The following is a 13,579-nucleotide window of genomic DNA, read 5'->3' on the forward strand; positions in this document are numbered from 1 at the left end:
TCCGTGGCCCAAATCCGTACTGACACGCCCAGTCTTGTATTTTTAAGTACAGCCCAAATAGGACTATTGAAGTTGGTACCCGTACGCCCAATCTCTCTAAATTGTCGCGCGCATCAAATATCCTTCCTCCCAGACGTTTAATTAGTCGCCAAGAAATCTGATCTCGTTATCCGAAGCCCACTCACTCCGGACACTTGTACTGTACATAGGCGTCGATACCTGAAAGTTGAAACCACCGCTCCACTGCCATGGACACGGAGATTCCCGGCGGTGGAGCTGCGGTGGGGGTTCAGATCCATTGCAGTCGGAGATTGCCGGATTTCCTACAGAGTGTCAACCTAAAGTACGTAAAATTAGGTTACCACTATCTGGTCTCTAACCTTCTGACCCTATGTTTGGTGCCTCTTATGATCGGAATCTTGATCCAGGCCTCCCAAACCAACCCTGACGATCTACGCCACCTATGGCTTCATCTCCAATACAATCTAGTGAGTGTCATCATATGCTCCGCTATTCTAGTCTCCGCAACAACCGTCTACATCACGAGACGTCCTCGTCCCGTTTTCCTCGTCGATTACGCCTGCTACCGGCCTCCCGATCACCTCCAAGTCCGATTCCATCAGTTCATGGACCACTCCAGACTCACCGGCGACTTCACCGAGTCGACGCTCGAGTTCCAGCGCAAGATCTTGGAGCGCTCTGGCCTCGGGGAAGAGACTTATGTGCCTCAAGCAATGCACTACCTCCCCCCGCGCCCCTCGATGTCGGCGGCCCGAGAGGAGGCTGAGCAGGTCATGTTTGGTGCTTTGGATGCTCTGTTTTCTGATACTTGTATTAAGCCTAAGGACATCGGCATTCTTGTTGTGAACTGTAGTTTGTTTAATCCCACGCCTTCCCTCTCTGCCATGATTGTGAATAAGTACAAATTGAGGGGTAATATTAGGAGTTTTAATCTAGGGGGTATGGGATGTAGTGCTGGAGTCATTGCAATTGATCTCGCTAATGACTTGTTGCAAGTTCATAGGAATACTTATGCTGTTGTTGTCAGCACTGAGAACATCACTCAAAATTGGTATTTTGGGAATGACAGGTCCATGTTGATACCCAACTGTTTGTTTCGGGTTGGAGGTGCTGCCATTTTACTTTCTAATAGGTCTAGGGACAGGAGGCGGGCCAAGTACAGGCTTGTTCATGTCGTGAGGACACATCGTGGAGCTGATGATAAGGCATTTAGCTGTGTTTACCAGAAGCAGGATGATGTAGGGAAGACGGGTGTTTCACTGTCAAAAGATCTCATGGCAATTGCAGGAGGGGCGCTTAAGACCAATATAACTACACTGGGTCCTCTTGTACTCCCAATTAGTGAGCAGCTGCTCTTCTTTGCAACTCTTCTGGTTAAGAAGCTTTTGAAATCAAATGCTAAGCCTTATATACCAGATTTCAAGCTGGCATTCAACCATTTCTGCATACATGCTGGAGGAAGGGCTGTTATTGATGAGCTGGAGAAGAATCTGCAATTGCTACCAGAACATGTGGAGGCATCTCGGATGACTCTTCACCGTTTTGGAAACACTTCATCAAGCTCTATCTGGTATGAGTTGGCCTATACTGAGGCTAAGGGGAGGATGCGAAAGGGTAACCGTGTCTGGCAGATTGCTTTTGGGAGCGGTTTCAAATGTAACAGTGCAGTGTGGGAGGCACTCCGGCATGTGCAGCCCTCTCGGAATGGCCCTTGGGAAGATTGCATTGACAAGTATCCAGTGAAAGTAGTCACCTAGCTCGGTAACATTTTGTTGGACTCATCATTCAGGGATTACTCTTTTCTTACTTTTGTTATTGTAGTTTATTTACACTTTCTATGTGATCAATGAAGTTATAGTGTAGGTCTTCTCTTCCCTGTTTTCTGCTTACCACTTATGTTGGATAGTATCTCAAATTACTACTTGGCATATTCCTTCTGGTAAAAAATATTGTATAAAATGTTATATATTGGCATTTCCTTGGAAAACAGATAACCTCATGGGATAAAGAAAGTTGTTAAAAAGCTTTCTATAACTATTATAGGTCATTAGTGCAAAAAGTTATGAGATAGAGATAGATATAAAAAGCATATACCAAGTAGGTAGAGCTGTGGGGAAGAGTGGAAGAAACCTAGTGGTGGAATGAGGGTTAATAGTCCAGGGTGTAGATACAAGAAGTCAAGAAATATAAAATGTTTTACAGCTCAATTGTTGTATCTGTTTTTTTTATTTTATATACTCTTGTCATACTCTCTATGATAAAATAGAATGGTATTCTATCATCCATGGCTGTCAGCACTGTTTGCCAAATCATTTTAAAACCTTGTATATCTTTATGTGAATGACTTCATCTTTATGTTATTGTATTTACACTTAACATTGAAGCTTCCGCTAATGTAACAGCTTGCATGTCCAAAGTACTATGATTTTCTTGAATTGGTAATCTTAAACCATATCTACAATTTTCCACTACTTTTCAAATTGATGCCCTTGTTTTTGTATTAAATTTGAGCATGCTTTATGAGTCTCCTCTTCTTCAGCATGCTATTGGGAGTGTATGTGCCTTTGTATGACAATCAGTTTGCTTTCTAGAGCCAACATTGTCTGACAATTATTTAAATTTGATTTTATGTTATAACCATCTGAGAGTGTGGCTTCATTTTGTGAACTCATGTTTGTTGAACTCCTTTGAATTTCCCATTAAGCGGGAAAACATGGCTGTGGGACTAAAGACCAAGCAGAAATATTTTGTTGCTTATGTATAATTTGATTATCATTCCCTAGTTTGATCACATTGCACCACCTTATTATGGGATTTCTCAGTTAACTGTCAAAAGGGAAAAGATAATCTGTTCACTCTCTTAATCCATCTACTATAAGGTTATTTTCCCATTGTTAATTTAGACTAACGATGATGAAAAAACAGGAATATAAAGGACTTTATCAATGGCCTTAGATTCTCAAATGATTAAAGCGTTAAAAAGTTAAATCTCACTATTTGTGCATTCTCTCCATTTAGATTTCACCTTACAAAACCTAGATTCCTGTAAATGGACTAGATAATACTATGTTTAAGAGGCTTCAAAATTTCACAGAAGATTTTATTCTGCCACCCAATTTTTCAACCCTGTGCTAATGTCATCTTGCTTAATTCAGTATGCATCAAGCTCCCCTTATTGTCAAACCTGAAAGTTATTTGGATCTACCTGCATGGATGGTTAGATATTAAATTTAGTTGCTCAGAGATTGTGGTTTTTGGTCCACAAGATGAGCTACACTGTTACTCCTTTGCTAACCACTGACACTGCTCTTCTAACTCCTCTCTCTTATTCCACAAAACATCTTGTGGGACCCTGTTAAATATAGGAGAAACCAAATAGGTGTTAATGGTCTCTTAAACTACATATGCAATATGAATGTCTTTGACGTTGAGCTTCTCAATGTGTATGTGCCCCAGGGCTGGATTGCATTTGGTGTCTGTTTAATTTGGTTCCTTTTTTAGATGGAGTTACCTAAAGTACTCCACCCTATGCTAGAGGAGTTAAAACCTTCTGTGGCATCTTCTGTGAAGTCAAATGATTGCTTTTTGCAAGGAAGACAAAAAAGGCAGGGAGAGAACCGAAATCTTGACAAATTCAGAGCTAAGATCGAGTTTGTTTTCCAATAGGATAATATAAAATTCAAATGAATTGGAGTTTGTTCATCGCCTGAAAGGCATTTTGAAGTGAATGGTTTCATGGTTATATTTGGGTCTCAGTGAAGACATTTCCGTTGTTGTCCTCACCTTGGTAAGTTTCTTAAATTTGTAGTTGCACAAGGCTAAGTTATTTTAATCCCACATTCAGAGTAATTTGTTGATGATACCCCTCAAACATTTCCTGTTGAAGCAAGACATAAACTTCCATCCCCCAATTGAGAATTTTAAGCCCAGCTGACTTCCCTCATTCTTAGGTTGGTTGGAAAATATTTAGACCATTGAACATGCCGTTTCAAAAGAAATCTAATGCTCTTCCTTGTTCTAGCTTTTACCATGTATTTGAATGACAGTGCAGAAACCTAACTTGCTCACATAAGAGGTTGAGATGGGGTATACCAAGGTTGTAGATTTGATTCCACGTGTTAAAATAATAGTAATGGTAACAACAATAATTCTAGCTCATACTGAACTATCAGGCGGAACTCAAAAGAACTTCAATGACAAATATAATTCCATCTCTTTTTTTGTCTTCTTTTTTTCATTATAATATGTGCTCTAGGGTGCCAGTGACCATACTTAACATTTCCATTGGTTGAACAGAGAAACCAAACCCTGTGCCACCGTCTAGTCTAGTCACATGGAAGATGAAACCAAATGAATAAAGCTATTGTACCGACCAGTCATTGAGCCGATTAGATTTCCTCTCACTTGCTTGCCGTTTTTGATATGTGTAGAAAAAGCTAGAAAAGTTGTCATTGTCAAATGGATGAAAACAATTTAGAATAGATAGATGATGCTGAATGAAATATCGTACTTTGTCAACATAATAGATAAGCTTTTGGCACTCTCTTTCAACTGCAACATCAATTGTTGGATTTTATATGACCTCTTCAAAGGGTTCATCAAATGATGGGTGGAATTTTTTTATGTGCATGCCTTATCTGCTATGAAATAAAATTATGAAGGCTGCAATACAGTATATTATTATATGCAGAAAAAAAAAAAATCATTAGATTCTATCATTTTTTCTACTATTATATGGACACTCCAACACTGTGATTTGGGTGGAATGAGTTTTAGGTTTGAATTCGGAGGAGTTTGACTGGTTGATGGATGGTTTTGAATGCCAACCAGGAGTTGAGAAACACAAGGAAAAGCATCCATTTTACTAGTAGGCGTGAAGAGCAGTTGCGGGTCCATTCACTTGAGCCTGAAATTCATTTCTGGGTTTGAACCAGCTGTTACTGAATTGTCATTACACGACCCAAAGAAAATACCTTATTCAAAATCCAGAATTATTAGGAGAAAATATAATTTTTTTAAAAAAAAATTAAAACTAAACTGGTGTGGTTATGGGAAATCTGTGAAAATTTAAAAGCAAGTCATGAATATTTTAGTGTTTTAAGAATAAACAGAAACGTGTAAAACTGAGTCATATTCAGATGATTGGTTGAATGATATTGGATTGGCATTTCTTAACTGGGAATCCACATAGCAATAGTAATAATCTTGAAAGTAAGATAAACGGATTGAAGACAGGGTTTTTGAAATTTTTGTATACTCTAGTTGGGTTCAAATATTGTTATGTTTTGTCTCGTCTCACAAGGTTTAATTTCATTTAGACAGGATGGAGCGCGGTTTAAATTTTCTTTAGACCGGATGAAAATGGATTCAGGTCGTTTTGGACTCATATTCGGCCTTGCTTGCTAAGGTTGCGTCAGATGCGATGAGCACAACTGCCGGTAATGCGCCTACGCCACCTAAATTATACAATCCATCACCTGGAAAAAGGACTCATATTTTGGAGGCATCCGATACAACATTCAGGTCTGTCATAAGAAAACAATGATGTACTAAATACAATGCCAACTCATAGGGTCCTCCATAGATTTTTGGACTTATGCTCAACCTAAATGGTACAATCCCATCATTATCAAACCACACCTGGATAAAGGACTAATAGTTTGGAGGCATCCCATGCAGCATTCAGGTCTATCTTTAAGTGAGACCAGTTTAAGAAAACACTGATATACTAAATTTAAGGGTAATTTGATTAAAAAGGGAGAAAATTTAATTTTAAAAATTTAACCTATCATAATTTTTTTCTTGGCTCGTCTTAATAAAAATTTACTCATTCTTTTTGTATAAAAGCAAGTAAATATTTGAAATAGTAAATTGTGTTTATATCAAAATTGGATTACCCTTTTAAGTAAAAACACGAGAAAATGTTATATTCACAAACTTGGTATTATTTCATCCCTTCTAACCAATTGATTTTAAATTCAATGTTACCTCAAAGACTCTTCCATAGATTTTTAAACTTGTGCTCAAAGTTTTTATTTTTAAATAATTATAAAAAAGAAATTGATAATATTTTTTAAAAATAATTTTTATTTGTTATTAAAAATAAAATTCTATATGAAATTTTAAATATGAAAAGCAATTTTTGTGACTTCTTCTTAATGTGTTTACTTATCTATAATATAAGATTTTTTGTTATATTTTAATTATTTCGTAAAATACTTTATAAAAACAACTTATTTAAAAAACACATTCTTTAAAAAAGAATTGTTTTCAATCAAAGGTTTTTTTTTATCAAAAACAAAAATTCATTGAATAATAATTTAAAATATATAATACACAAGACTTTGATCAAAATGATAGATAAAATACAACATCTTTTGTATGCCGTCAAAAAATAAAGGAAGGAAATGTGGTTCTATTTGGCCTAGGGAACAATACATCTAAAAGAAGGCATAATTTTTCCTCCACGATTTGCTCTTTTAACACTTTAATTACACACCAAATTCTAATTAAGTTGAATTATAGTAAGATAACTGCCTTCAAAGTTGTTGAAGCCCAAAAAAATATATAAAAAATATATTAAAAATATGTTTAATAGCAATTTTAGGAAACATTTTTAACCCTATTAACATTTAAATAATAAAAATTTTCAAATGTTAAAAATGTTTCTTAAAATTACTATCAAACGGGTTCTAAGTCTCATATTGCCAAATAGTTGTTGCTTTACATTTACTTCCTAAACCTTTAAAATAAATAGATTACATATCACAAATGCTCCTAGAAAGGATCCAATCTAGTCCGGTAAGCGTCAATTGTCAATTGTCTCGTACACATAATGCATCAATTAAAACTAAGAGCTTAGTGAGGTCTTTTCACCTATAACATGCCACGCAAAAACCTTTGACCTTAGGTAGGACTTTAGGTTTTCAAACGAGTTTTGCTGGAAAAAAAAAAAAGGAACGAGCGAGTTAATTGGACACTGCTGAAAGGAATAGTTTTAGATTTTCAAATGAGTTTTGGTGGAAAAAAAAAAAAGGAACAAGAGCGAGTTAATTGGACACTGCTGAAAGGAATAGTTTTACAGCTAATACATCTAAAGACGATAAAGATTAAACTCCCACGACGGGATAGATGGTCTCAAAAGTAAAGGAAAAAAGGAAGGACATAAATCTTTCCCGATCCTTCATCTCTACATCGGCCTCTGAAGCCCGCATATCAAAGGTGTTTCTCAAATTAATTTTAAAAAAAAAAATGTTTTTAAGAGCAATTTCCCAACTTGGAATCCATTCCATGTCTGAACGAAGTTTGCTGGTACAAATTACTAATTAATTTAATGAAATAACGAGATAAATTTTCAGAGACAAAAAGAACAAATTAATAAAAATTTATCATGGAGCTACGTAGCAATACAACACGATGATGAACAAAGTTTCGGTTGGAACAGGACGCCTGCTTTTATGCCAAGCCAAAAAATACACCTGAATTTGCTCGGTATCTTCAGGGTCGGAGCAAAACGGGAACTGCATATCACGAACTCAAAGCAAAAAGGGAAAATAAAGAGAGACTATCTAAAAGAAAACTGAATTTCTTCCAGAGCTCTGCCCTTCGTTTCAGGGACCCAAATGGCCGCAAACACAACTGTGAAAGCACTCACAACCATGTAAATGGTGAAGGTTCCTGTTGAAGGAGGCAGCAAGACAAGGCCAATTAGTTGGGAACAAATAAAGGGTATTTTCTGATGCCAACATGTTCTTTATGCAAACAAAATGTTATTCCACCATGTAATTGCATGGGGCATATTGTGTGTGTGTGTGAGAGAGAGAGAGAGAGAGAGAGAGACAGACAGACAGACCTCCACTGCTCCAAGTCAAGAGCAAGTTTGCAGTCATGGTAACCACAAAGGAAAAGAACCAGTTGGAAAGGGTTGCAACACTCCCTGCAAGGCCCTTTATATTGATTGGAAGAATCTGCAACATCAAACTCATATTACACATGATCCATGCCCTTAAATCGCAATAGTTATGCACAATAAAATGTTATTACACAAATATATTTAATGATCAAAATGTGTCACTGTTCCATGCCCCATACAAGCCAAACTATATGCTCCATGATCAAATGCATATTCAAGTTTGAAGATGCTTCGACTATTCCAAAACCTATGGTGCACAAGGGCCTAAGGGAGATATCCAAGAGTGTCACTCCTTAATAGGTGGCAGGCACTAGGAATCCCCAAGCTACTTGAGGATGCAGTAAATGAAACATGAATCAGCAGTCACAACAAACATGAATTAATATACACACACATTGTAGGGGAAGAGATTGAACATAAAATTCCTGGTATTTGGCCACCCATTCAGCAGGATTGACAAGAGCAAGCAAATTCACTGGCAGAATTTGATGTTAAGGAGTTATTAAATGAAGGTACCTCAGACATTATAACCCAAGGAATGGGTCCCATTCCCAGAGAGAAGCCAACTACCATAGCCTGAAAAAGAGTTGGTTAAGACATTCAAGAAAAATTTAGCTACAAAAGATTTCAAGGAGAATCACCACATAACAATTTATGAATAAAAACATACCACAACTCCAACTACTGCCAAGATACTCATTATGCTATATAAGCTTGAATCCTTTGATACAGCATCCTAGCATTGGTTAAAACAGTGCAAATGACGTTAGATATCACTCTATAAAGAGGTGGAATACACCTTTGTCCCATTATTCATAATTTTCTGCAAAAATGTTGGTCAACAAAATCCCATATTGTATTATTACCTTTAAGAAGAATGACACTGCAACTACTAGGAGGCTAATGGTCATTACAGAGGAGGAGATCTGCAACAAAATGTCATAACCACTCCATTTCTTTCAGTTTAAGTACATCATTCCCTAGTACCTAAATAGAGCTCATTTTGCGCTAACTCACAATAAGTAGAAGCCGACGTCCAGCTTTGTCCAGCAACCATGTAGTAATTCCTGTGGCAATAACCTACATAGCACAAGGATCTGTGTTAGATGAACTAAACTTCTCTCCTGCAACATGACTATACAATTTGCACTAAACAAAACATTCTGAAAGTTATTCTTCAATTGTACCTGAATAACCCCAACTAAACATGTAGCCAAATTACTTGATGAAACCCCTGTTTGCATTTGAAGCAAAAATTACAACTCAATTCACACATACATTCAGCTAGTATGACTGACTTTTTCTTTCAGTATGAATGATTTAATAAGTGATTGCAAGTAATAGGTTAAAATACATGAGAAAAATATATAATACTTATCTAGGTAAACCAACATAAATTATTGGCATGAAGAAAAACATATTAAACACAATAATTAAGAGGTCATGGGCTACTTTAGGATAAAAATGAGGTTTTTCAATAATAGACCACAAAACAATATAAATATAAATAAAGAAAAATGTTATTTAGAAAAACGCAATTGCTTGGTGCCACCGACAATTTCTTGAGGTTCATATCAAATTTCAGATGATCCAACCGTATTAAAAAGGTTACAAGAGAGCAAAAAAAAAAAAGGAAAACGTTTCAGTATGATGGAGGTATTATGCACACTTCCAGCCAGTCAAAAGAAACTCGGAAAATAAAGTGATAATCATAACTCCATGATGCTGGTGCACTACGCCTAAAACTGTAAGATTAGGACATCAGTTTATGCTTACCAGCAGATTCAAAAATGGTAGTGGAATAGAATAGAACACCATTGATTCCACTGAGCTGTTGCAGAATAAGTAACCCAATTCCTACCATTACAGGATATGAAGGTAAAAAACAATAAGATTGTGATTCATAACACTGCCAAGGCTGAGACCACAAATAATCAGATCATGACATCTAATACTTTCAAGACTCAAACCACACCATGCATGAATGAAACCTAGAACTTCCAAACAATAATTAGTACCATTAAAGGATACCAATATCTTCTTTGTTTGAGTTCTGCAAATCGGATTGTTGTTCTTCTGCTCGTTGATGCAACAGCCCTCTTAACAATGCAAATACAAACAAAATTATTGTGAGCCCATAGTTTTAGAAAGAGATGTAATGCAAAACCATCACTAATCATTTTTCTAGCATAAAATAGTTTATGTTGAAGAAATGAACCATAAAGCTTAATTACAAAAAAGGAGTACTTAGATCAATGATTATTACCTTGATTTCATTCACTTCAAAAGTAATATCAGTATCAAACCCCCGAAGAACTTGCAAAGAAGCTTCAAAATCTTCTGTCATACCCATCTTTGCCTGTTTCAAGAAAGAATGACTCAAAAACTGTATCAATATACTGACCCCTATCAATAGAGAAAATATACCACATGAAGCTTACAAGCCACCGAGGGGATTCTGGGATAAAAAATAGGCCAGGTATCAAAATTGTGCAAGGCAATATTCCTGCAAAACAAAAATGTTGCGAGGTTCCATCAATTTACTGGTGCTTTTTTCATATATTTTGCATCTTTTATTCAATCACATGGAAATTAGATGTCAGGGGGCTAGGGGAGGAAGAGTCAACTCAAAACTTCATACATGCTGCTGCACCTTTCTAACCAAGATCATAAAATGTTTTGAAAAATGCTATCGTCATGAATCAAAGAAATTCATACAAGAATGGTATTAAGATGTGAAGGGTTATCTTGAATACCAAAAAATGAAAAAGAGTTATTTACTCCAGGGGCCCCATGGGCACCTGAAAAGTCAAATTTCCAGTTAAATTATCAATGCATTGCACAATTATGTGCCTAACTTGACCAATTTAAGAAAATAAAACTAATAGAACTAGAGAAAAAATATAATAAATTGATCAAGTATTATATAAACCTGAAATAAAATGATTGTGCCTTATTTAACTTTTTAAAATCAAAGCATGAGTTCAAACAAGTAGAACACCAACTTCAGATTGCTGCCTTCCTGAATCATAGTCAAACAAAGTGCAACCAAGTTTGAGCTGGAACAAGTTTTGAAGACAATGATCATTTGGCACAAGAAACCTGGGTTAAAAAATTTATTGTCACTAACTAACTTTCAACTTTTTTTTTCTTGGAAAAATCTAATATACAACATAAACAAGTTTTGACCCCCTACAGAGATAAATAGTTTTCCTCCTCCAAATAGAAAACATCATCCTTCCTGAATATTGTTGTCATGAATCTAAACAGAAATCCGCCAGAAGCAAGCTCTATATGTATAAAGCATCTCTCATGAGACCATCACTCGCCAAGACATTTTGAGGAGTGCATTTACTTGAACAAGTGTTACATTTATGGTCGATAAGATAACAGAAAATTTTTAAACATCCAAGTGATGGAAGACAGTAAAATGGATTGTTTTGGAGGATTACCCAAAACTGCTAGTAATCTCCAATTGAGAAAAAGTCCAAGCAAGTAAGCCAGCAATATTCCAATGGTGACAGAGAGCTACACAACAAAAACAAAAGGAAATTAGGCTGTCATGAATAAAATCTGAAGCTAGTCTTTTGAATACAACACCACCATTTAAGCCAAAAACAAAAAAGCCATCAAACACAGTAACCTGGTTCACTGAACCCAAGCCTCCTCTCAAGTTCTGAGGTGATATTTCAGCTATGTACACAGGTACCTACAAAGTAATGAACAAAAGATTGGATTGAATAGCATTTGAGATTCTTTTTACACAAATATCCAAACTGGAGCAGCCAATAAAATCTCAAATGTACCGTGTAAGAGATTATTCCCACACCAAATCCTTCCAACAACCTTCCCATGTACAGGAATGAATAATCCTAAGTAAAACAGCAAGAATGAGGAACAAAAGAGAGGTTCACAGAGATTTTTTATGAACACCCAAAATGGGAATATAAAACAGATAAATCACAAGAACTCACTTTAGCAAATGATATTGTGAGCCATCCGATTATATTAGGAATTGCAGCAATCATCAATGACTTCAGTTTATAAAAGAAAAAGGAAAAAAAACAAAAGTCAGTTATTGAAAGCGAAACACTAGCCGTTAGTAAGGAAAAACGATGAATGATTTCATCCTACCCCTTTTCGCCCAATATATTCAGAAATCTGACCGGAGGCTATTGCCCCAACCATGGCGCCCACATTTGATAAAGAACCAAATAGAGAGTACTGATCCAAGAAAGTCAGTTACGCACTAAATTGAAACAAATCCAAACGGAATTAAAGCGCCAGAGATTCACACCTCCGAGACCGTTAGTCCGAGATCCTTGGTGATGGCGGATTGCGTAGGCGAAGAATAACCAGACTGCGAAGATACAAGAAAATCAATCCACAAACAGATATACAAAGTAGAAAAGAAAAGCCCAATAAAACAGGCTCCGTTTGGCTGCCGGGAAAACGGTGGGAAGATCAAAGGAAAGCAAGTTCCGATTAGCTCATATTCCGATTTCTACGCAATCAAACGAGAGTACGAAGAAAGAAGAAACATACAGTGAAACCGAACTGGATAGGACCCAAGGCGACGATGAGAACACAAGCGACGACGGAGACGGAGCTGTCCCGAATCACCTGAGACGACCCCATCATACTAGATTGCCTCGACCCCATTCTGTACCAGCTTCCAGTGTGAAGAAATGGCTTCCGCAAATCCCTCCCATCCTCGTTCTCGTCCCTGAAACTCATCCCTAATCTGCAATCAGCACCTCAAGCGTTCGTGAAAATGATAAAAAAAATGGTGTGTTTTGGACAGTTGGAGTGAGGAGAGTCGAGAAAAGGTGGGCTGATGAGAAGTTGAGAACGCAGTTGGACTCAACCGTCAGATGGAGATCTTGACATGTAGGGGTAGCGTTCTCATCATATCCGCTGGTCTTCACGTTCCCCTCGGTTGTTCTTTTGCCACCCCTTCCCTCCTTTAGCCGCCAGCACACCTATAGCCTTGCCCTTCCCCCAAATTATTACACCTCATCATTTTGAAAAGGAAATGTTGTATCAAATTATCAATCCTCACTTTCTCCTCTACTAATTACTAACAAATTCTGATTGAGTCCTTTAAACAAAAATTACAGATGGGTCTACTCATTGATTACCTGTCTCTTCAATTTAGCGCTCCTCTTCTACATTCCTATTAATTGTTTTAGATTACATTTTTCTTCTGATTCTGTGAAAATCATTACTTCGCAGCTTTTTATTGCGAGGTAATTTTTGATTTCTGAAGGAAATTGAAAGTGTGACATAGAGAGTGGTATTAGTATTAGAGTTCTTATTAATAGTCCAAGATATGATTGGATGGGACGATTTAAATTATTGTGTGAGGGAAAAACAAGTGGTGTAGAGCTGAGCCTGACAGTTAAATTTGTAGCTTGTGGGTATAATTTGTGGGCATTGGCATCAAGTTATAAAATATAACATTCAGAGATGGGAATGATGAGAGTATATTCATTATAAATGAGGCCATGTTTCTCATGGACTATAGCATTAATAAAAAAAAAATTAAAAAATAAATTGCAGGACCACTCTGGGTTGTACCTCGGTGTTCATTGTTTGTCTTCTTCGATCATATGCATATAGCATCAACATTTAAGACTTCCCTCA

The 13,579-nt window shown here is 36.7% G+C and overlaps 2 protein-coding genes across 2 annotated transcripts; one reads left to right on the forward strand and one right to left on the reverse strand.

Annotated features, from left to right (window-relative positions):
- The first annotated feature begins 223 nt into the window (after window positions 1–223).
- LOC117907791 (3-ketoacyl-CoA synthase 4) lies at window positions 224–1,910 on the forward strand. The gene is made up of 2 exons (XM_034821447.1): window positions 224–343; window positions 429–1,910. The coding sequence occupies exon 2, from the start codon at window positions 627–629 to the stop codon at window positions 1,776–1,778; it is 1,152 nt and encodes a 383-aa protein (XP_034677338.1). The 5' UTR covers window positions 224–343; window positions 429–626; the 3' UTR covers window positions 1,779–1,910.
- A 5,378-nt stretch (window positions 1,911–7,288) lies between these two features.
- Window positions 7,289–12,902, reverse strand: LOC117907449 (sugar transporter ERD6-like 6). The gene is made up of 19 exons (XM_034820993.1): window positions 12,802–12,902; window positions 12,479–12,677; window positions 12,231–12,293; window positions 12,068–12,157; window positions 11,908–11,967; window positions 11,740–11,805; window positions 11,577–11,642; window positions 11,386–11,461; window positions 10,375–10,439; window positions 10,200–10,292; window positions 9,952–10,032; window positions 9,710–9,794; window positions 9,121–9,167; window positions 8,951–9,013; window positions 8,800–8,859; window positions 8,604–8,669; window positions 8,450–8,509; window positions 7,874–7,988; window positions 7,289–7,698 (listed from the first exon to the last, which is right to left on the reverse strand). Exons 2-19 carry the CDS (start codon window positions 12,668–12,670, stop codon window positions 7,586–7,588), a joined length of 1,461 nt encoding a protein of 486 aa, XP_034676884.1. The 5' UTR covers window positions 12,671–12,677; window positions 12,802–12,902; the 3' UTR covers window positions 7,289–7,585.
- Between the last annotated feature and the right edge of the window lie 677 nt (window positions 12,903–13,579).

This window comes from Vitis riparia, chromosome 18 (genome assembly GCF_004353265.1).
Source record: "Vitis riparia cultivar Riparia Gloire de Montpellier isolate 1030 chromosome 18, EGFV_Vit.rip_1.0, whole genome shotgun sequence".
Lineage (NCBI taxonomy): Eukaryota > Viridiplantae > Streptophyta > Magnoliopsida > Vitales > Vitaceae > Vitis > Vitis riparia.

What these genes read in the sequence shown, in the direction of transcription:
- LOC117907791 (XM_034821447.1), top strand. Translation starts at nt 627, where the DNA reads ATGGACCACTCCAGACTCACCGGCGACTTCACCGAGTCGACGCTCGAG.
- LOC117907449 (XM_034820993.1), bottom strand. Translation starts at nt 12,670, where the DNA reads ATGAGTTTCAGGGACGAGAACGAGGATGGGAGGGATTTGCGGAAGCCA. An exon ending in AATATATTGGGCGAAAAGGG is followed by an intron (nt 11,968 to 12,067) that starts GTAGGATGAAAT and finishes TATAAACTGAAG; the next exon opens with TCATTGATGATTGCTGCAAT. An exon ending in GAGATTACTAGCAGTTTTGG is followed by an intron (nt 10,440 to 11,385) that starts GTAATCCTCCAA and finishes TTTGTTTTGCAG; the next exon opens with GAATATTGCCTTGCACAATT.